Source organism: Bos taurus, chromosome 4 (assembly GCF_002263795.3).
Source record: "Bos taurus isolate L1 Dominette 01449 registration number 42190680 breed Hereford chromosome 4, ARS-UCD2.0, whole genome shotgun sequence".
Taxonomy (NCBI): Eukaryota; Metazoa; Chordata; class Mammalia; order Artiodactyla; family Bovidae; genus Bos; species Bos taurus.
The window spans coordinates 69122303-69146750 of NC_037331.1; the positions used below are offsets into that span (position 1 = coordinate 69122303).

At 34.7% G+C, this 24448-nt stretch overlaps 1 protein-coding gene across 2 annotated transcripts in view; it reads left to right on the forward strand.

Annotated features, from left to right (window-relative positions):
• The first annotated feature begins 3184 nt into the window (after positions 1 to 3184).
• The window catches only part of SKAP2 (src kinase associated phosphoprotein 2), a 171544-nt gene continuing 150280 nt past the window's right edge, over positions 3185 to 24448 (forward strand). The window contains exons 1-4 of one of the 2 annotated variants that reach the window (XM_024990910.2): positions 3185 to 3410; positions 12719 to 12824; positions 13426 to 13451; positions 20746 to 20853. In XM_024990910.2, the coding sequence (XP_024846678.1) occupies positions 3344 to 3410; positions 12719 to 12824; positions 13426 to 13451; positions 20746 to 20853 (307 nt within the window). In that variant the 5' untranslated portion in view covers positions 3185 to 3343. 2 annotated transcript variants of the gene reach the window in all.

Consider the following 24448-nt stretch of genomic DNA (forward strand, 5'->3'; position numbering starts at 1 on the left):
AAGGGACAGAGGAGCCTAGTGGGCTGCCGTCTGTGGGGTCGCACAGAGTCGGACACAACTGAAGCGACTTAGCGGCAGCAGCACCAGTCAATATAACAATGTATCTTGCTCGAGGACATGTTTCTCCTGAACAAGAACCTTCTGACTAATCCTGTCACTTTAAAATGTATATTATGGGAGTGGGTCTGGTAATATCTTTATGTTTTTCGTTCTAATCTTGTGAATTTAAGATGTATGTTGTGTGGGAGTGGGTCTGAAAAAAGTATATAAGGCCTTGATAAGACTAGCTAGGGGGGCATTCCCCATCCCATCCCCCTTCTGATGTCTGTGTCAGAAGCTTTCTCTGTCCCTTTTCTTACAAATTATAATTTTTCTTCCACATGCCTATGAAAGCCAGATAAAGATGAGAGGCAGGGAAACATAAATTGTTTAGTTCACTGTTTTTTCTTCATTGTTCATTTAGATTCTTTTAAAACTAAGCCTGTGGACAAATACTTATTCAGCTAAACTAAATTTGAAAGATTTAAGGAAGGGGGTTAGCTTTAGTAATAAGGAAATATGTATGTACACACACACACACACACACATCTTCTCTGAACTAAAAGATGCACTTTTGAGAAGTCAAATCTTGAGATTTTTCCAGAATCTAGCCTCTGCAGAATGGTAGAGAAGCTGTTGAATCTCAGGTTGAGACTTAAAGTTTCATTTATTATTCCTTTTTACTGACTAGTTTAAAATGTAAAGTATAACTTGATTTCCTTCCTATTTTTTGTTGTGGAAACATTTGGAAAGGAGAAATAATATATTTCTTCTAGCCTCTCTTTATTTTTCTTTGTGTCTTATAATCAATTTCAGTAACTTTAACAATAAACAGTAAAAATGATAGAGTATACAAAGCATTGCCCAAGTGAATCTATCACAAAGCTGTGTCTGAGAATGGTTTCCTAAATAGGGAAAATGTGTTTTATACGAAGAGTCCATTTTCTGTTATTGCCTTTTTTATTTGGACTACTAGATGCTATATATTTTAAGGCAATCTTAATAGTTTCCTGTCTCTCACTAACAAGAATGACTTGTCATAATGAGTAGTGTAGACAGTGTCCATTTGATCCACTCCAGAAAGCTGTCTATTTGATACAAGGGTAAATCACCTCAATTCCTTTGTGCAATGAATGGAGTGTAAATAAATAAATGAGACCCAAGAATAAAAAAAATCTGGTCAGTTCTATCAGAAAGAAACAAAGGATAAGAACATTTGGAGGCCTGGTTTAATGAAAAAAAATGTGACAAGACAAAGACTTGTGTGTGATAGCTGTATAAGGAGGAAAAATCCTAATATATGTCAATAAAATTGCTTTTTCCTTCTTTAGGAAAATAATTTGGTAGTTTAAGAATAATAATTCTCAATTCTTTGAAGTTGGAGGACTTACATTGTAAAATGACTTTTTATCCACTTTTACCTCCACCAAAAAGAATTCTGATTTTCAACAGTTTGTCTATAATTCATCACAGTTCTGAATATGAATTTCAGGTTCCGTTTTAGGGTGTCTTTTTGTTATTTTGCATGTTATACTACAATTCAAAAGTTTTTGTGTTGGTTTTTGTTTTGAGAGAACTCCAAAATGTTTTAATTTTTTCTTTTACAGTTAGTGTTTTGTTAGCTCAGTTGGTAAAGAATCCACCTGCTATGCAGGAGACCCCAGTTCGAAGATCCCCTGAAGAAGGGATAGGCTACCCACTCCAGTATTCTGGCCTAGACTATATGGGGTTGCAAAGAGTCAGACAGGACTGAGCAACTTTCACTTTTCACAGTTAGTGTTTGGTGTATTTCTTAGAGAATTATACACAAATGACTTGTATTTGACTACTTAATTTTTTATTACTGTGTGAGATTTATTTGGTGTCAAATATTAATAGAGCCATTACTCTGTGTCAGGTTGTGGGTTCCAGGTGTGGATGAAAGGTAAGTTATGACACATTTTGTGTTCTATAGGAGCTCAAAGGTAGTAAAGTGATTCTCAAAATAAACAGGGTGTATAGTAGCAGAATCACCAATGGGGCTTGTTTAAAATGCAATCAATCAAGTTCCATCCTAAACGGAATCAGAATTTCTGGGAGTGGGACTTTTGATACTGCATTGTAATAAGTTCTGTCTGTGGTTCTAACGCAAACTAAAGTTTAAGGACCATTGATCTAGTGAAGGTTGGACGGTACAGGAATAAACAATTTATATTGCGATTGGAGCCACAATAAAATCTTCCGTTTCCTATCTGAAGAAAAAATATTTTCTTCTACACACACACACACACACACACACACACACTATAAAGGCACCAGAACGTGTCTTCTTGCGTTTTAGAGAAAATCTGTAAAAGGTTTAGAGTTAGAAGACAGTATCTGATGATTAAACTCAGTAAATTTGCTGAGATTATACTCAGTAAGTATCTGATGATTAAACGATCAGGTTGCAATGAACAAATTTTATAATTCCGTTTTAATGGAATTACAGCAATTTTCTCTTTGATGCTTATAGGTGGACAGTGCTATCTATTTCTATTTGTAACTAGAACTCTGCGCTTCCTAGTAGGGGAGATCGGTCACCCTCCAAATCTGAATTACGTAGAAGAGTAGTGTAAGAGCCAATCGGAGAGCTCTCTGGAGCAGCTCCGGACTGGCCTCTCTGGGAGGACTGGCGGAAGATGGGACTTTGATGCCATCATGCAATCGGACAAAGAAGGCCTGAATAGGGCGGTCGAAAATTTCATCTGGGGTACTGCGCAAAGTGTTAAACCTTGGCGGGACTTATTAAAACCAGAAAGTCTCTCAATTGGAAAACCTGGACGCACCTCAGAGTCCTTATTTTCTGGGACAGTGCAGAAACGGTCAGCACTTGCGCCGCTACCAGTGACCAAAATGGCCGCAAAGCGCTTCAGGCGCTGGATCAGGTGATGCAGCCCCAGTCCGCTCTTTCCCACCAGCCGCTCCTCCTCCCGCTCCACGTAGCGGTGGGTGTGGCCTCCCCTGAGGCTCTTCTCAGAGGCAAGGAAAACCTAGGGATTACACATGCGCAGTTAAGACCTCAGGCCCTTCGGCCCTCCTCCCCGCCCCCCGCCCCTCCCACCTCCCCGCCCCAAATTGCCGGGCGGGGCTGGGCCGAGAGTCCAGCAGCTGTGGCTGGGGCTTCAGTGACTTCCTTGTTATGAGCCTCGGCTTGGCAGTGTCCGGACTCTTAGCCCCGCTGTCCTTACCGGGATAGTCCGAGTCTAGATCGCAGCCGCAGCCCTAGCGGGTCGGTTCCCCTTTCAGCACAGGTCCTTTCCCCTCACGCCCCGAGCTCCCTAACATGCCCAACCCCAGCAGTATCTCCGCTCCCTACCCCCTCCCCGAGGAAATTAGGAACCTGTTGGCAGGTAAAAAGCGGGAAGGGGGCGGGTAATGTGGCGGGGGCGGGGGCGCGGGGACGGCGAGCCGGCGGGGACAGAAGCATTCGGAGTCTCTACCCTCCTTCCTGGCTCTCCGCACGCCTCCTGCCCAGTGGGAGCGGGACTGGGAGTGGGGAAGTGGGATGTGAGAATGGGAGTGGGCGTGTGTGTTGAAATTTGGTGCGAGGATGGTGAGGAAGCCCTTCTTGGTGGGCTCTACTAACGCGATCAGGGTATCGTGAAGATTGTGTGTGTGTGTACGCGCGCGATCAGGGTGTCGTGAAGACTGTGTGTGTGTGTGTGTGTGTGTGTGTCAGAGAGAGAGAGAGAGAGAGAAAGAGATGGGGAAGGAGAGAGAAGTCAAAGAACTAGTTCTTTGGTCCCCTGGCCGATGGAAGAGAAAGATTTCTGAACTACAGGGGTTAGGAGTTAGGGGTTATGGGACCACAGGGTTTGTCATTTCTAAAACTCCCATTTTTCTTGAACATTCAGCCCACCCATATTTGAGACTTTCAAAGGGGGCCTGACTCTCAAATGACCACTTGTCTTCAGCCTGAGTAACATGTTACAACAAAAAGGGAAGGATGTGTTAAAGTCTAGCTTCCTGTGACAATGAATGTACAGTATTTCGTATTTGCACCCCCATCTTCCCCTTTTCAGTCTTAAGTGACCGTTTGTAGGAACTTAGGAATTAAAGATGCATTCTTCAAGGCTGTTACAAATCCACTGCTACTTCGTTATCTAGTATGGGAGATGTATATTTTCGCTAGGGGCCAATAAAAACATATTTCTGCACAACGTAGAAAATACGTCCTTTTCTGGGGTAGCAAAATTTTTACCTATCCTGATGCTCTGGAATTCTTCCCATTATTCACTTTGTCATGTGTACATCAGAATTCTGAATATTGAATTTTGATCTAAAATTTTTGGTTTAGGTATCTTTCAATATTGGTCAAGAAAAAGTGGGTTAAAAGTTTCTCTTAGATGCCTATGATACAATTTATTTTAACTCTTAAAGCAATATTTAAAATGTGGCATTATATGTAGTTACTGTTAGAGCACTGTGAGACTAAATCTCTTAATATGCTGTTAGAGAAAATAAAACTAATAGTGTATGAATGCAGACATGTTTTGTGAACATGATTGCAGTGTTATGAATGCATTTGTGGTGGGGTAGTGTTTTACTCTAAGAAATGCTTGTTAATGGGTACCATTGTGGGATATACTGAAAGAACTGTAGGGACTGAGTCAAGGCAGCTTTTATTCCATTCTATGAGAGTTTGAAGTGAGTGCTGATTTTGTTTTACTACAGTTAACATGTTTGTTGTTACCATGCTGGGATTCCTTGCTTAGAATATTATTTAACCAGGTTGGAGAACTGTTTATCATAACTCTAAAAAGAGAAGTCACCATTTTCAGGATATTTTAGGTCTGAATTTTTGAGTTTAAGAAGTAAAGCATAGACCCCTGGATACATGCTTTTAAAGCTTGATAGCTCACAGTAGACAGTTTGTAATCTGGATCCCACTGGCATAATTTGCAGATAGTATGATATATAGGTTATGAGACTCTATTTTCTGATCCCCATGGATTACAAGTATTTCATGTAGCCCTTGGGTAATTTAATTGAAAGCTCAGAATTAAATAATACTTAAGTTATCTGCCATTGCTAACTTTGTATATACTTTAGCCATTTCTCTGCTCTGTAGTCAGATAATACATAATATCTGAAATTAGCATTTCAAAAATAATCTTCTTGACATTTTCAGTATCTCACATTATTGAAGTAAATCACATATTAAAACACATGAAATACTAAGAACTATTAAAACATTAAAGTTCTAGCAATGACAAATTTGGCTTATACTGTATTTTCAAGAGGTATGGCTATGAGGAAATATAAATATCTATGATGAGATATACTTTAAAGAAATGAAACAAGTGAACCAATGTTTCTCAGTTTTCTTTTTAAACTAGCCATTTGAAGAAAAGTAGTTAATGTTTTATGGCTGACTTTAATTAAAATCTTATTTTTGTAGAGAAGTTTTAAAGAATAAGTGAGATCAGCAGTTTTATTCACATTTCGTTTTATTCAAGTGTTTGACTAACAGGGTATGGTTAGATTTAAAATTATTAAAACTATAGAAGAAGAGTTGGCACTGGTTTGAATTTTAAAGGTATTGCTGGCTTACCTGGTTCGTTCTTTGAAACTAAGGACATGTTGGCAGTGGTGGTTGTAGTTAACAGTTGAGTGCTTTTAGAATGCATGGCACTATGCTAGAATTCCAAGGCAGGAAAGATACAGAACTAAACTTTGCAAGCGTTTAAAATCCCTTCAGAAAGAAAGAATCAAAGCAAAAGATATGCCTATCAAAAAAAATGTTTGGATAGCTTCCATTATGTTCTGTGTTCCCTTTATCCAAATTATTGTGTCACTCAGATGTATTAAATGTTTGACATTTCAACTGCTTGATAGAAGTATGTGCTCAAATGTATTCTTATCAATTTATTATTTTCTTTCTCTTTTATTTTTCCTTCTGATTATAGTAATTTTAGTCTTTCTTTTCAATGTTTGTTCCCCCTCCTTCCTATTCCTTTCCTATTCCTTTGCATTTTGTAGAAATGCAAAAATCCATAGAGGTTATCATTCTTAACTCGCATTTGATGATGCACTTTAGAAAGTGGCTATATAGTTTGTAGTTATTCATATTTCCATGAAATCAGTATATTCAATGTTGAAAACCTATACTTTTTATAAAAAATGTTGCATTATTTTTTTGTTCCATGAGTAGAAAAAAACATACAGATTTTTGTTAAAAGCAAGTTGCAAACTGCCACATGCAATACAGGCAAACTTTAATTTTTTTTTTTCACAGCAATGGAAGAACAAGTTTAGCTTGGATAAATAGAAACAAAGGATAATCCCAAATTTTGTCCATATAATCTTCTCCCACGTCCAAATATTTTGACTAGGATGAACAGCAAGAATAATCTTGATTTATGTGAGTTTTTCCTCCAGGCAGGCAAGAAAGTGAGAGGAATTAACCCCCCTCCCCCAATCTTGTTTAATCTCCCTTTGAATACTGGTCTGTTCCTGGTTTGCAGTCTGATATTCTCATTGATTTGTATTAGGACAGCACATTTAAAAAGGAAAGCTGTAGGAAAATGCTAGTTTCTTTTCATTGAGATAGAAAATGAAACCAATGTTGAAGGAAGAAAATGGTGGTTGTCAGTATGTACTCTGAAAAAAATCAAACCCAAAACAAACAATAACGAGAGCTGTGTCTGCAAAGTGACCCTGAGAGTTTGTTCACTTGGCAGTCTTGATTAGAAATATTGCATTTTCCTCTATTGGGAATTTCTAGGACATTTTAAAAAACCTTCACATATAATTGATAATCCCTGTAGGGACACTAGATAAGTAATGCAATTCAGCTGAGATATAGGTACACCTTTTTTTTTTTTTTTTCCTTTTTGAATGCTAAGAATACTATGGTTTGATTTCTACCTTTGAAGTTCCATTTACAATTTGGTCAACATTTTGGTTTTGTTTGTCTTCTGAAAATCATTTATAGTATATCTCATGCCCCATAACTTCCTTCTGGGGCATTGGCCAAGTATGGATTAAGGGAAGAGTGCCACCTACTGAGTCACCAATGGTCACCTACTTCCTTAGCACCTGGTTTTTCCTATAGAGTAAGAACAAGCCTGCCCCATTTTGACAGTAATAACTAATGAGTTTAAAGTTGATAGGAGAACATTTGATCTTACAGTGAAATCAGTCCATGACACTTCTAAGATTTTGTCTTCTAGAAGTAGGAATATATGTTTGTAAATCAAGGGACAAGAAACTGATAGTTTCTTATGTGGGTCAGATACCATAGATGACTTAAGATGTGACGTTAGGAGAATTATTTGCCCATGTTAAGCATACAATATCCTACTTTTTCTTGGCAGGAATTTTTGATTGGCTTTTTTTCCCCAAGACTTTCCTTTTAAAGTATTTTCATCTCAGATTACTAAACAAAGCTCTTGATCGTATGCTTGTATGCATAATTTTATAGTTACTCAATCCAAATTATCACTGGTTTTCTTTTAAAAAAGAAATTTAAATATACTAAAAAGAAGAAGTATAAAAATTTAAAAATTTCTAAATGAGTTTAGCTCTACTTTATCCAGCATTACTGGAAAGAAGGTGGAAACAACAGAGTAAGAAGAGCCTCGGTGATTTGAAACACAGTTCAGTTCTCTCATAAATTTAAGATTAAGTGTCATATATGGGTGATAAAAGTGGCATAGGCTAGTTTTTATATACTCATTATTCACTTAGTTTGTCTTTTTCAATTAAAGCTAAGTCTATCTTTTTCATTCCACTGAGTTTACATTTCTTTTTCAATCACATGGTGAACACATTACAATAGATGCTACCTAATGGTGAATATAGTGTAAATCTCAGATTATTGTTTTATTCACTGTGGCTTCTTTGAAAATAAGATTTTGATCATTTTAAAGTGCTATTTATCAAGAGTCATCTTTTAGAGGCAAAAAATGTTCATCTCTATTCTTCAACAGTCCAGTTTTCTATCAAAATAAATCACTTAGCCTCCAAAGCCAATTTTGAAAATTTTGTGAGATAAATGGATGGTAAGACTCACGTATGTTTTACTTATCATACTGTGAGAACTTCTTGTGCTTGCTCATGTCCCCTTTTCCATGTTTGAAAAGTCCACAGTTCAACCATGACCTATAAAAGTGCTCGGGTAATCAAGAGAAAGACATTTATTAGACAAATCAATAACTTTTCAATTAGCCATTTCCCAACTTTGGGCATTGAGCTTAATTGGTATACATGTACCCAGTTTAACAGATTTTATGTTTTCACCAGTTTGTGTTTGGTAAGACTGTACCCTCCTTTACCAGAGATGAAAAGCTTCTCTTTTTGTTTTGGTGCCAACTTCAATTCTAGGCTGGAATTCTTACCACATTAAGTTTAGTGATAGCACGTCAGTGAACACTAAGTGGAACTTGGCCCAATTCATAAAGTAGAGAAAGTTGTGGAATTAAGTCGTGAGGCCATCTGGGGCATGGGGGTATGGTTTGATTGGTTTCACACTCATTTTGTTGATACGGGGCTGAGCACGTGGTGGTGGATTCAGTCTAATTCTTGCCTCTCTCTCCTGTACAGTTCAGGCCATCACAGAGGGGGTGTGTGTGTGTGTGTGTGTGTGTGTGTCTGCACACTTGCATGCCTGCCCAGGGAGGTGAAGTATTGGTTGATTGGGGGACTAGGCAGAAGACACACCAGGTGTTACCTCTGTGACTTGTTAACGCTCACCAGTCTGGAAGTCATATTCCAGGCTGTTTGCTGGTGGAGGATGTGAAGGCAAGTGGTCAAACCCTGGCTTTGTTTAAGAGTAGGAACCTGTGCTATGTACTCAGCTTGGAGAAGCTGAAAGTTTATAGTTTGCAAGAATTTAAAAACTGGTATAACCTCGTGTGGTTTCACTTTTTCACTCTGTAATCAGTATGGAAACTGGTAGTAAACTGTTCGTGTGAGCGCTTGCGTGTGTGTGTGTGTGTGTGTGTGTGTGTGTGTGTGTGTGTATTATATACCTGTCCTAGCCTCTGGGACTCTAGGGGGGAGATGAGTGGCAGTTTTTCTAGGGGGTCCTATGTACAAGAGAAGAAAGAAAAAAAAAAAGGAAAATTGGAGTACCATGTGGTGATTTGGGGTGTGTTAAGTATTTGCCTGTTAGGGATTGAGATGATTATTGAGAGGTTTCTTACTTAAACTGTTTGAGGATTGCCGAGCCAAGACATGATATCATCTTTTAATTCTGTTTTCAGACCTTAATATTTATCTACAGAGCATTCGCAAATCAGATTATTTTCAGCGGCCCTCTCCCCCGTATCTTTACAGTTATACTGGGAGATCAGGTTTACTCTTGACGGTGTTAAGGTGTAATAGGAGCAAAAATCACCACCACATTTGTATTCGCTGAGTAACTTCTTCCTTGATGATGACTTGGGGACAGAAGCGGATGGAGATGGGGTTAAATGCAGGCGGCGCTGACCTGCGGTCTAAGTGACTGCGCAGAGCGGCGATAGGGGTTGACCTGATGTTTAGGGGGCACCGGAACTGCGCTTTCTCCACGTGGCCGGGTGGGTCCCTAAGCTTCTCCTCTTCCGCGGAGTACGCGAGTGAGCCAAGATTTCCTCCTCTGAGAATGAGGAATTCTATCGAACTCACCAGGCCAAGAGGCCAGCGAAGACGCAGGCTGACCTTTTCTTGTAATCGAATTACGGCTGTTCCCCGAATTACAGGCAGTCTGGAGTCGGTGAAATCTACATATTAACAGAGGGACACGACCCCTAAAGGAAGGCAGGAGAGGGCTTGCTAGTTTACCGTTTGCAAGGCTATTCAGAGCACAATAAAAAGCTTCAGATCTCTTCCAACCTGCCAGAGAAGTGCTTCATTCGCTAGGACTTTTATTGCTGGCTTTTGAAATACAACCCTGGCTCTGAGCTACAAAGTCACAGATCCAGTCCCATTTGTCTAGCGAGAGCACTGCCCCAAACCAGTGCTCTTTGCTCCCAGCTCTGATGACGGGAACCCTGGGGCTTAACATACCGAGTGTCTCGGACTGCGGAGCTCAAGCATCTCACGGTGAAGCCAGAGAAACTTCTCAGCACACACTCTGTCTTTGCGCCGTGGGAGCGGGTTGGTGCTCGGCGAAGGCCGCGGGCACGTCCACGGGGTCGCCTGTGTCTGCGAGAGGCTGGTTTAGTTCGATTTCAAAATAAATGGGCACTCTATGGATTTTCAGAAAGAAAGAAAAAAAAAAAGAAGATTTCAAAAACTTGAAGACCAGTTGAGTTTGTGGGCACCAACAGACTAAGATTATTGCAGGAATCACTTCCACTTTGAAGTTCTTACTTGGTTAAAAAAAAAAAAATAGAAAAAAAAGGGGGGGGCGTGGAACCAAAGCAGGTTCTATGCTTTTCATATCTCCTTTGTGAAGTAATCTTTAAAAATCAATGTTTATTAAATCTTTTTTTGTTGCCTTAAACCGTTTGTCTGGCATAAGTTTAGGAATAAATACATTGACTACTCTAAAAATACAGAATTTTCCCCTTGAGCAATCTCTGAATCGCCTCCCCCTAAGAAAACAAATGAGGCATATTCTTCCTGCAGTCTCACACTCTTTCAACAAGAATTTCCTCATAAAATAGCATAGCCTCAATAATTAAAAAAATTTTTGGCACTGTTGTTCAGTTCAGCACTGTTAGGAAACACTATATAGAACGTTACAGCTTTTTGTTTTATGAGTTTTTATAGAACTGAAAAGACCTTGTAAAGGAATAGCTCTTGGGCTGCAATTCGTTCTGTTATTGCTTCCGGAGATAGAAAATAGATCCCATTTGTTTAAACTTGAATTGTATAGTGAAAATGTAAAATAGGCAATTAAATACTCGTGTGGATGAGGAAATTAAAGACAAATACTGAGTGAAAGTTAAATTAAGCACACTATTTACAAGTCATTATGCCAGTGATTCTCCCAAGTACTGAGTGTACTTGGAGTAAGAGGTGCTACTCCTCTAACTTCACTTTCTTAGTAGATTTATTGGAGTCATCTCAGAGAAGCCAATGATTTTTTCCATTTCAGCTAATAATCTGAATGTCCAGAGGTTGCTTACTCCTCTGGGTACAAAATTTAGAGTTGGGAAGAGAGTGCTTTTTTATGTCTGGTTGTTTTGAACTCATTTAAAGGTGTGGGTCTAATTTGCACTGGTACTAGATTATGTCTCTGTGTCCCCCTCTTCGAAACATGGACAGCTCAAGGAAAGAGAAGCTGTGACATTTCGCTTTTGTTTTTTCAGATACGTACTTTTAACACGTCAGTAATGGACTTCAAACCAGAGAGCTATTTTAAAAAAATTATTCCAAGACTAAATTTTAATTATTTCACTTGTCATATTGATTTATTGAAAACTCACCTTTACATAATTTATTACGAGTGTGTAGAATAACAGTTTAATCAGCTTTGCTCATTGGATCAAGTTACTTTTGTAATCAAGAATTTAAGATCAATTGTAACATCTATTTCAAATATTAGGTTTTAACTTGCTAATTATAAGTACAGTTGAAAGACTATTTGTTATACTGCTTTGAATTGACTGAATATAATCTTATTGTATGTTTTGATACCATCTTTATATCAGTGTGAGTTAGGAGACAAATTAGTTAAATAAAAAGAAAATAGAACATATACACATCTCTTCAATATGAAATATGGGTGGTTTATAGGCATACCTACTGAAAAAAATTTAATGGTATCCTCTATATTAAATATCTCATTGAGATTTGAAATTCAGATTATAAAGTTAAAGTTGTACAGTATTTCATGAACAATAAGAGTGGGGCCATTATAAAATCAAACCAGTAAGAATTAGATGGCATTGCATATTAGAATTAGAAAGCAGCATAAAAGTTTATTAAATTAAAAAAAGAAGCTGTGTGAAAATGTTGCATGAGGCCATAGAAATCTTTTCTGTTGGTTACTATATTTTAAAATAGTGGATAAATGTATTTTTGCCACTTTTTCCTTTATTTAAAGAAGTATTTCCAGGTAGTAATGCCAAGACAGGATGCAGGAGCACACAAAATCACGCAACTGATTATCTTTTTTATTTGAGAATAGCTTGCCAGAGTGGGTGGGGCAGGTAGGAACCTAAGAGGAGGGTTTGATTTGGAAATCTTGGCTAGAATAAGGGATTTTTTTTTTTTTCCCTTTAAAGTGGTTAAGCATGACATATGACTGAAAATTGATTATGCTGGGAAAAGCAGCCTTTGCCAGAGACATTAGCTTTTATTGATATAATATTGTGAATGACTTGTTCATACAGGAACTTATAAAATACTATAAAATGATAGTAACATATGCATGTAAACTCTGTGCTTGCTTTTATACAAGAGAATTTGTTTATGGGGCACCGTAGTTTATTAAAATGTGCATGTTTCTTCCTGGTTTAATGATGCCAAACATTCAAATAGCATTCGCTGTGCTAAGCATAAGTAGAACATACACATTTTATTAGCTAAGTGGTGAACAGATTTGTCCAATTTAGTGTTTGAAGCATACTTCAACTGTTATGCTTTGGATTGATAAATAAGTGTAACAAATTGTACAGATATTAACACTTATGGGTAGAAACAATCATTATCCTATTTGTCTTCACAAAAAAATGATTCTTTCCTATAATTTGTGTCCTTTTTCTTATATTTCATGGTTTAGATGTTGAAACATTTGTAGCAGACATACTGAGAGGGGAAAATTTATCCAAGAAAGCAAAGGAAAAGAGAGACGCCCTTGTTAAGAAGATAAAAGATGTAAAGTCTATGTAAGTCACTTACTTGCCTTTTATTACTTATTTCTTACTTAGAAGAAATGTAATTAACATTTTAATGAAGGACCGATAATTGTGGAATTAAATTTTTTAGATTCTAATCTAATTGAAGTATTTTAAAGGACAAACTATATTTCTACTATAATAATTTTTAAAAACAGACATGCTTATCATAATACCTTTTTTTGTGAAGGCTCTTGATTATCTATTTTTCTAAGTATTTTTGCAAAATCCAACTGTTCATTTTGATTATTTGAGAAAATATTTGGTTTCACTGATAAGGTTTAGGTAGGTTGAGAATTTCAACATAAATATGGAAAATACCTCCAGATACTCAAATGAATAAGTGTAATTTAAGTTGTACATATTAATAATATATTCTAATTTTACTACTGTAACTTGAGTCTTTAAAAATATCTTTAGTATAAATTCATTAGCCTTTTGGAATTACCATTTCAGGATAGGAAGTATTTTTTTCTTTAAATATATATTCATAGTATAGATTTTAAAATAGATTTGAATCATTGCCACTGATTAGATCTTATTTTGATTTGTTAACCTTTATTTTAAAATATGTTATTGCTTTCTTTTACAGTTATCTTCAGGAATCTCAAGACAAAGGTAAATTTTCAAGTTTTGTTAAACCTGTCATTTTTTTTTTCCCTTGCAGAGATTTTCAATAGGAAAATCTGACACATGCTGAAATTCGATAGTTGGAATCAAAAATTTAAATTTCCATGTTGTATACCTAGACTTTCAAGATGAGAGTGCTAGCTCCCCCTGCTGAGAATAAAATTAAAAAGCTTATCTAGAATCTACCCTGCACAGTCTTTTGATACAGAAATCTGTGTTTAACATTCTTAGGTTTTGTGGTTCTTGGGGTTCATTGTGGCAGAAATTTGTTAACCTAATTTGTATAACCTTCAGTTATACATGGAAGACTTTGGTGAGGCAGAGGGAAGATACCAACCCAACACCATTTAATCCTGTAGAGATTACTTTATAGTGGTGATGGGAACAGGAGGGCCTGTGGCTGCGAGCTCATAGGTGACATTTCTAAAGGATAATTGTTTTGAAAACTATCAATTTTTGTTTGAGAACGTGAGTAAAATCTGTTTCATATGCTAGTTTTTATTATTCTTGTGTTTCTTTTGAGATGAATAAATGTATGCAATAGACATTTTCAAAGAAGGTAATTCAGTTTCCTTTTTTGGAAATATGTGAGAGTGCTGATAAGCTGATTGTCTTCCTTTAGATTTGAGAGACAGCTGCTGAGTGTACTGAAAACCAAGTTTAGAAAGGCGTAGGACGTCTCTACCTTTGACGTCTTCAGTTCTGTAAAAGAAACTTGGTATGGCCCTTACTTCCATGATGCTAATTCATGGGTCATGACCTGAAGCCTGTGGACGCTGGTATGAGGGTCAAAACATGAGGTCAGTTAACTATGTGGAGCTAGGCTCTGGGTTTGGGAGGAGCAGTGTGGCATCTTCTAACTGGGGTTAGTTAGCAGATACCACAGAGAAACTCATATCTCTGCTTACTGATAAGTGAGAGAGTAATGACAGTTTCAATAAACCAAGTACTTAAGCAGACAAACCTAAAATCAAACAGTTAAAAGGAAGCCACAGTTTCTTTTCACATTGTCATCAAGATTGTTGTGATTGGAGCAAATAAGAGTTTTTTTTTTCCATGTTAAATTTTTAGACACTATTAAATAAAGGGAAGAGCAGGAAACTTCTCTCCACAAATGCCTACTTATTTGTACTCTACAACGAATCCTAAACTGTGGGTTTAATCATGTTGCATTTTGCTTAGCTGAGTATAGAAATAATGCATTTATGCATTTTAATTATAACTTTTATACAAAGCACTGTTTATAGGGGAATATTACATATCAGATTCTGCCTTTTTTTCTTAAAACACACGTTTTGTTCTAGTGACTATTGGACTCTCATTGTGACTTCATTATTTGTACATTAAACATTTTTAAGCTAAGAAAATGTGAGAGTATAAAATCATTGCAGAATTGCGTATGATTCAATAATGGGATAGGAATTTTCCCTTTGGTATTCTGGTTTAGGACTTGTTCAGGTGTGTGGATATTAAAATTACATTACTGAGATACATTCTTTGTCTCTAAAGAGAATGGAGGTTTATATAGTATTTGATAAAAATTGAAAAATGAGCCTAGAATACGAGTTCAAATAACACAGAATTCAGAGATTTCCCATAATCATTTTCCTCTGAATAAGTCATTTGTAGTTCAATACTGCTGTATTGAGTTAACTAATCACCAAGAGTGCCTGCTCAAAAGTAAGCCTGTGGATAAATTAGATCTATACCTTGGAGAAATATGAGAAGCTAAGTAATTTTATGCCATTCTGCCCTTAAAGTATAATTCAGCTGTTCTAAAAAGACTACTCGTGTCGTTGGTTAGAAATATTAAAAGGATGTTAGTACAGGCTTAGTTGTTGAATAAGCAGTTGTTCAAAATACATCTTTTTTTAAAAATAAGAATTTATTAATAGATCTCTGTATTGAATAAATTTAGTTCATCTAAGTATATTTTGATAATGCTGCTTTTCTTCTTTTTCCTTATATTTTCTTCTTGGGGTTTTTGGATTGTCTTTATCTAGGGAGACCTGGGCAGAATTCCTTTTGGCTGTTTCCTCTCTCTCAGGTCAATATGGGGTCACAGTGAAGTGACCAGAGGCTGTTTTCCTCCTTTTTTACCTTTATACTCCTATTTTTTTCACGTGCTGTTTTTTACATGATGGTTAAGTACCATTTTAATAATACTGGGAGAAAAAAGGACCTGGAAGAGCGTTCTTAAATAAAGTGAATTAATTCACATTTATTCATCTTGAATAAATGATTTGTTACTTTCTCTAATGTACACAGATGTCTGTCATCCTTCCTTGCTTTCCTCTCACATCTCTTCTTATAACCTTTAGATATTGTACATGACATAACTATCTAACCATAGTTTTTTATTCTTTGTTGCAATATAGCTTCGTAATATAAAGTATACTCCTAAATACAGGCTTCATTCTAGGGCCTAAATACAGGCCCTAGAATTAATTTTAGAATTGTGATTGTTTTAGAATTTGTTCTCTGTCATATGACAAGGTCATAGCACTCTTAAATGTGACTTGAACTACATTACTACTTGAGTAAACAGTGTTGTTGACTGAGTATAAAATAGAATTTTCTAATACATATTAGGTATATAATAAAAAAGTTTTACTTGTATTTGTATCTTGTCCTTATATCAGGCTTGTTTGACTCCAGTGATGATTTTGGTATTGTTATTTTCTTTACAGAATGATTAAGATAATGTGAAGATAGCTATGCATGGCACATAGTGTTCAATATTATATTAATGTGTATTCTCAGATTCAACTTCATTATCAAGAAAATTTAGTAAATCTTGATTTATAATTCAATCTTTAAATAAATTTCAAGGAAACCATAAATTACTAACAGAAGGGCGTGCATTATTAACATGAGACAAATATTTTCAAGAGAATGTTTTTCAAATATTGATGTCTACAGCTTTAAAAAATGTGAATATATTGTTTTCAATTCCCTTGAGATGTCATAACTAAAAACTCATTTTCTCCTTTAAAATGGTTTTCCTTAAATTAAAATTATTTAGTGGATTTTGTCCTAAAACTCCACTGATGTTGAGTATGAATAGATTTACTGAGAAAGCAACTTTCTTTGACCTCATTGGTGATATTAAGTTTATTAATTGACTAAACTGCTTTTTTGAGTACCAAGGCGCTTAGGTAAGAAGGGACCCATTTTAGTTGTTTCTGATGGAATCCTTCAGAACAGCAGAAGAGTCATTTTGGATCGTGTTAAATTTCCTTACTTTTACCCTTCCTAACATAGTATATGTTCTGTTGAAAGTTAGCTCCCCAGTGAAATCTGCACAAGTAGCTTGCAGCTCCTCCACCCCATCTCTGGCCTTATACAAATGTGTTAAGCATATTTGAGTTTGGGGGCCTATAGCAGTAGAAGTGTATTTCAAAGGTAGGAATTTAAATGCTTGAGGAGTGGTATCCTTCCTTTAAAATTGCCTCATATTTGCATGCTATAAATTAGCCCTTGTGTGGTAGGAGAGTTGTGGAGTGAATCTTACTTGTGGTGAATCAAATCTTCCAAATTTTCAAGAATTAAACTACAGATTCCCTTAAGAAGTGACAAGTTAAATGCTTAATTATGTCTATTTATCTGTGTATTATTACTTGAGAAATTATTTTGGACACATGAACTAAGAAAATTAGAAATTAATATTTTTCATTCAAGTAATTTCCCCCACCGAGTTTGTCTTTCATTTTCTATGAAAGGGAATGGTTATCATCTGAATTTTAGATACGTTATTTGGTTTAATGTTTACCTGATTGCATCTAAAATAGGACTATATTTGCTAAAACAAGCTGTAGATTGGTTAAATCACCTTTCGTGGTGGGAGAGATCATGACTGTTCATGGGCTTTTATCTCCAGGCATTTAGGAAAACATTAATTGATCATGGACCTATATTAAAAAGAAGGGGTAATAGTGATTTGAAACCAACTATTAAAAATTTAAAAATGTTTTCCAAAGACATATGTTGCTGTGGTACGATTAAGCCTTGATTTTGCTGTGTTGTTTAACTCACCAATGAAATTATAGGATGAGAAGTCTTGGATCATTGTCCTTTAGATTGTTAACTTTGTATCGTTAATTAAACTTTTGAAAGTTGTGGGATAAATCAAATGCTTTTCTAGGGAAACAAGAAACAGTATTAATGAGCAACAACCCTATAATTATCCTTCTGAGTACATAACAGGGACACATTCATGTCTTGTCTTTGCGCAATAACTTTTACAAAGAAGTATTTTTAAACTGATCATTAATTTTATGACCATAGAAATGAGATGCAAAATTTATGCTGTTGTCATTGGCACAGGCTCAAGGCACCACTGACATTATGTGTGATTGTAATAGAATGGCTGCCAACTAATGATTCTGTAGACATTTCATTTGAGCAAGCTTTTCTTTTAGATGTCTGATTAGCTGTAATGCTTTCAATTATGTCTGTAAATTGTGTTGGATACGTTTACCTGATGCTCATTGTTGCTTTGGAGTTCAGTTTTCTATTACACAAACACAAGTTGAACATTTTCCTTTTAATTTATCGAAGTCTTTGTAGGTATAGCTGCAAGTACTCAGCCCCTGGGGAGAAAAAATGCTTTGTACTACTCAACAGCGACCCCTGTGTTCAATTAAGGCCCCTTATAATATAGCTGGTCTTTGTTGAGTTGAAAAAAATTAGAGTCAGGGAAAAGGGGTAAATCATCACTGGAAGAACAGTAACATGAAGACCATTTTGAAAATGATGTATTTTTTCAACTGCATGCAAGTTAAAAAGGGAATAACCCTGTACAGATACCACAGAGATTCATCTTCTTTACTTTCTGAATGAAATTCAAGGGAAGCTTAAAAAAGGGAGGAAGGGGGCTGGGAGGGAAGAAATAAGGCCAATAGCAGTATGTAATGTATTTTTGTCTTAGATAAATATAAATGTCATAGTAATTAAAAAAACCAACCTATGAAATGAACTGCAGTTCTTAGAATGGGGAAATTGAAGATAATTTCACTTTACAATCCAAAAACTGTTCTTTTTTTTTTTTTAAAAAAAAACACAAAAACAAAAATAAAGCCCACAGAGGTCTTTAACATGTCAGTGACTAATTTGTGTAGAATATTCTTCCCTTATATTAAATATTATTGTATTTATAGCTTTAATAGTGATCTTTTTGCTGTGTATGTGTACATACATGGATATATACACAAAATATACAATGGATATCATCCAAGGATAATAAACTAATTCTGATTTTTTAAAATGTAAAATTGTTTTTATTTCCACATAGAATTTAATAGATTTAAGCTTGAACATCTGAATTTTTAAAAAGATTCTTTCCATGAATCATTAGCTTTATTGTCATATTTATATATTCTTAATAGTGTAATGTGCTAACTGCTAAGTTATGGTGATGTGGTTGAAATGTCCTAATACTTTTTTCACAGCAAGATTTATAGTTTATGATATGAAATACCTTAGAAAATTTATAGCATAAAAATTCTTACTTTGTTAGGAATAGAAGGATATGCTAACAATCTTGAACAGTTGAGAATTTTGTGATCTTTACCACTGTGTATTCCATGAGCTATCATTTCACGTTCAAATATATTTTTACTAGAATTTTATGAGGTTCTGTCTTACCTCATATTTTAAATCAGACCACTCTTCATTCCATAAGAGAAATATATTATAAAGGATCACTGAGTGTTCTGAGAAGTACTTTGATCATCTTGAAAGAAAGAAATTAAGATCTGAAGAAGGAGCAGTGTTTGTATATGTTTCTTGGAATTTTAATTGGGGAAGAAGCATCACCGTGTATGGTGCACGTAATGGTGTAATCATTAAGGACAATAAGGTAGTCATCTCTATAGTCTGCTCTTATTGTCTTGGTGGGAGATGTCCTTATCTTTACTTTCAGGGTAGGGATGATAAATGTTGATTAAATGTCAGACTTTTAAGAAAATAGATACGAATATTTATTTTTATTATTTTGAAAGTATTGTCTTGAAAGAGGCTATTTTCTCTACCAAAATATGGTGAAAGTAGGGTGCAACCCATCAGAAGAATGTCGGAGAATACAGACATCATTTTGGAGAGCCCAGTAGCTTTAATCTGGATCTGCCCAGCAACTGTGATCTAAAAAGTGGTACTGTAGGCAGTTGAGGGTTCCTATGGAGATTTTTCACTATGGTTTTTAGGTAATACCTGAGGTGGCTGGTTTTCTCTTGAATTTCTAACAAGTAGCTTGAATTGTTAACAAATCATTGATATGGTATTAAGCATACCTTTTTCTTTCTTGTTGAATATGGATGAAGAATGAGTGGTTAGGTATGGCTAGTATATAGTAAATGTTTGAATCACTCTTTTAAAAAATTATTCTAAATGAGTATATGGAAAAACCCACACCACAAGATTTTATTGTGGAGATTAAATGACTTCACCCAATCAGCCTAAGGTTTGGAAATCATCTAGAAACCTAGCTAGAATATAAAAAAATAGCATATCACTGAATGAAAAATTGAAAGTGTCTAGTTTGTAAATCACCTGGTCTGAATTTAAAGGTTTATATGGATTTTAAAGCAGTTTTTCTGTAAAAGATTCCTGCTCTTAAAAATGCAAGTGAGTATCTTTAATCTGTTCAAATGTAATTGTGTGATTTTTACTGAAAATGTAAAATGTTCATATGGTTTTGATTTATCAATTTCTCATCATCATTTTTCCAGTTATTGAGTAGGTAAGTGGAATTAACTGAATTATTTTTTCTTGTGCTTGCCATGCTTTTTTTGGTTGCTGTTATTGTTATTTTGGTTTTGTTTGTTTTGGATACACACCATGTTTTAACCTGCTTCTAGTATTTGATATTCATTTTTGTAGAGACCATAATAATTTTGTAACTTGTACCCTTTTGTAACAGAAAGAAGCAGTTGTATACTGACTTTCAAAAACTATTACTTTTATCTAAATTACAACAGATATACATTAAAATAGGATCTGTTTTTATCTAGTTCAAAAAGTTTTCTTTGTTCTTCCATGAAAGTGACTGAATTTAATAGTACCATTTACCTCTTTGACAAAGTAACACTCTTTAAAGATGGCTAAATTATAAAAGACTTTTCCCTGATTCTTTTCTGTTTGTTTTTTAAATAGTAATTTTAAATTTACTTTTTATTTTATATTCGGGTATAGTTGATTTACAATGTTATGTCAGTTTCAGGTATACAGCAGAGTGGTTCAGTTATAATGTGCATCCATTCTTTTATCTCTCATTGTTTCATAGGTGATGCAGAAGATGGAGAAGAATACGATGACCCTTTTGCTGGGCCTCCAGACACTATTTCATTAGCCTCAGAAAGATATGATAAAGATGATGAAGCTCCCTCTGATGGTATGTTACATTTTCCCATAGACTATACCTCTTGACACTTCTAACACAGAACAATGCAATATGTAAAGGTGGTGATCTTGTCAGAAAGCAGATAAACACAGACGCTGCGGTTAACTTACCTTTACCAGGACCTTTTAAGGAACAGAAGAGCTCTCTCTAGTGGTTTTCCTAAGTATGTAGTTCCTTCTTCTAGAAAATTTTCTTTACTTGAATTTTGAGGAGAGTACTTGTATCATATCATCATATAAATATTATTAGTATACTTGTTGGTTAATTTAATATTATCAGATTCTTGCTTAATTTTATTGGGCTGCTTAATGGCTTGTTGTATTATTTATTTTATAAATAATGAAAAAGATTTTTGATCTCTTTTTTCCTGAAAACTTCATACAAAATGAGTTCATAAAATATTAAATTAATTATTCCTACATTGCCTTCTCTCATTGAGACAAGTTTTCATCGAATGCTTCTTTTATATACATTTTCATTTTTCTAATTATCATCTAAAAATATCCCATATTATACAGTAATATTACAGTATTTTGTATTAATTGAAATGGTAATACAATTGATTCTTTATCTCTTAGTAATTTTTAAAAACTTCCAAAGTTATGAAACTTGTTTTTACCATAGCATGTACTTTGTTGTGCCACCCAGTCGAGTGTATCTGAACTATAGAGACCTATGAGGGTGATATATAGTTACAAATTAAGAATGCATATTGATAAATTACCCATGCATATTAATTTGTGGCACTCAAAGTTTCACATAGACATAGAAATGAATAATGCCTTCTGCCACTATATGATGATCAAACTGTGCAGTTCCATCTCTAAATACAATTGCTGAATGAAAATATGCTTCCTGCAACAGAGCACTCCACATTTTATGTTATCCAGATTATTCCCTTTGGAAACATAAATTGCTTTTATGAGGTATAAAATTATGTCTATTGCAGAACAGGGATAAGTCAAGTACATGCATAAGTGATAAACATTCTAACCACTGATTCAGAACAACACAATCTTTTTTTTATATTCAGAACTTTGTACAATGTGTAGCAACAATAATCATATCCATTTTGTGTCAAATTTTACATTTTGGCAAACATTTAATATCTGTTTTTAAAAGGAAAGAATTTCTCTTATAGGTTCTATTTTTTTTAAATGCATATTTCTCTTCAGTTACACTTAGTATATGAAACAGAGCATTACCCTTTCTAACGTATCTTCAAAAGCATTTCTATTAGAAAATGTTTTATCATTGATGAAGTAATATTTTCAGGCAAAACAATGAATTATTGTTTGAGTTGAACTATTTTTCAGACACATTACAATGGTTTGTTTTGCTTGTCTGTAAAATGTAAGTATACAGAAATGAGTTTGTTTGTATGTATACATATATGAAGAATATTTATCTTATGAAAATATATATATATACACACATACAAATATATTCATAGACTATATATGCTCAGGCTTTCTCAAAATAGCATAAATATTTTGATGTACAAGAGAGTATTATGTACCTTCTTGAAAAAATAACAACCTTAGAAATCCAACAATTAAATATCTGTGAGAGCCAGTGATTTGTTAGGAAAAGTGAATTGCTATTGTATAGTGCATTTACATGATTATTTTTTTAATGGGTAAATAATTTATCATATGTTTGTTTTCATAACCAGATATACAGGAAATATATTAATAGCACAAGAAGATTTACTGTTAAAGCATTGTCAATATTTGAATATTGTTTAATAAATTATGTTTATGTGTAACATTTAAATTTTAGCTTGTTAAATATTGCATTTTCATCAGTGTTTATATAAGCAATTCCTAGATTGAAATTTTAACTTCTAGTATTATTCATTTTTGGTATATAAACAGTCCTAGTTTTGATAATTTTATATTTTCTCCTAAGAATGTTATAAGTTAATTTTAAAACTACTACTTGAACTTTTAATTTCCACTCTAAAATATTATCTAATCATATTAGTTTTTTCTCCCTGCAACTTAGATTTTATATGTGTTCTCTTTCCTTTGCTGAATAAATTTTCCTTCATTGTGTGACCTTAGTCTAATGATATATTAATTATAAAATGATAATACATTTAACAATAAGTGTAACTAAATTAGCATGGGTCACCAAAAGGCCTTTTGTCAAATCAGATTGTTGTTTTGTCCTTTTGACTTTTACCTTATGGTAGGCACTAAACAAAGTATCTCAACTTTGATGGATTATAAACTCCAAACATGATATGTATTTTTCATAATGCTAATGTAATTTTCAAGGTACTGAAAAGGTCAAACCTGCACATCTCTGTGCATTCTAAGTCTGTCTTTTCCTTTAATATTTCTTTTTCTCTGTTCCTCTGGTTCAAAAGTTCAGTCAGTTCCCAAATGGCTACCTAATTTTCCAGTTATTCCCTCAAGCCATATGTGTTTTGGTTTCTTTATGGTTTATTAGGTACTGTAGGAAAGTAGCATAAGTTATATCTTCTAATGAAATTCAAGCACACTTCAGTGATGCTTCGACTTGATTGCTGGTAGCAATTAAATCACAGCCAAGGAGAATAATGCATATTCTCACAAGGTCCAGACGCCCTATAGAAATTGAAAGGGAATGAAAACAGAAAACAAAAACAAAGTCTTCAAACCCTGCCAGACACACTGTTTCCAGCCTGCCTTTTTTTTTTTTATTGGCCAACTGCCTGATTGATAGCAAAATCATAACTTGCTGCATGCTAACAGGCAGAGTTCACTTGTAGGTTATTGTGAACTGATAAAGGGTTAGATGGAGTTTTGATTTTCGCATTGGACCTTGGTACACTAGATTAATGGAATTTCAATGAGCGACTAGAGTAGCCACAGCTTTGTCAGAGAAACAAATGGAGATTCTATAGTCATGTCTACTCATTAATACTAGTTGCCTGAAAGGTGTGCTGCTTCTCTATACAAAAGAGTTGATATAATTGATTTTCGAATGGTTCTTTGAAAAAAAAGTACCTTATTGATGAGCAGAATTGTAACATAAATGGTGACAGATTTTCGTAAAGCTTGTAGCTTAAAAATATTGTACTTTGTAATTTTTCTTCTCTCTCTTTAGAAACACTTTTTATTTTTTGAGGGAAATACATTTCATAAATGATTTCATGGCTGCTGTTAGTTTCATTTTGATTTGGTAACATAAAAATTATGTTTATTAGAAATTTCATTTTATTGACTTTATGCTGTTATTTTTTCTGAAAAACTTAAATCATAATGATTTCTAGGCTTTTGTAGGTCACTGTTAGTTTAATGCTATCATATGGCTGGGTATATTGAAGTGTTAATAGAAACGATGCATGTCAGTAATCTTATAAAATTAGAGATAATGAAACTTAAGACCTTAGAATATCCCTTATCATACATGTTAAAGTGTTTGTTTAGGCAGTAAAATAGTAGATGCAGGGTAGCTTTTAGATACCATATAATGACTTGGGTTTCTGTTTTTCTATTCTGAAACCATTTTTCATTCATTTCCATTATTTGTGAAAGAAAGCTTCTAACTGTGTAGCGTGGAAAGTCCCTAAGGTGGAGTGAAAGGATTCAGTGAG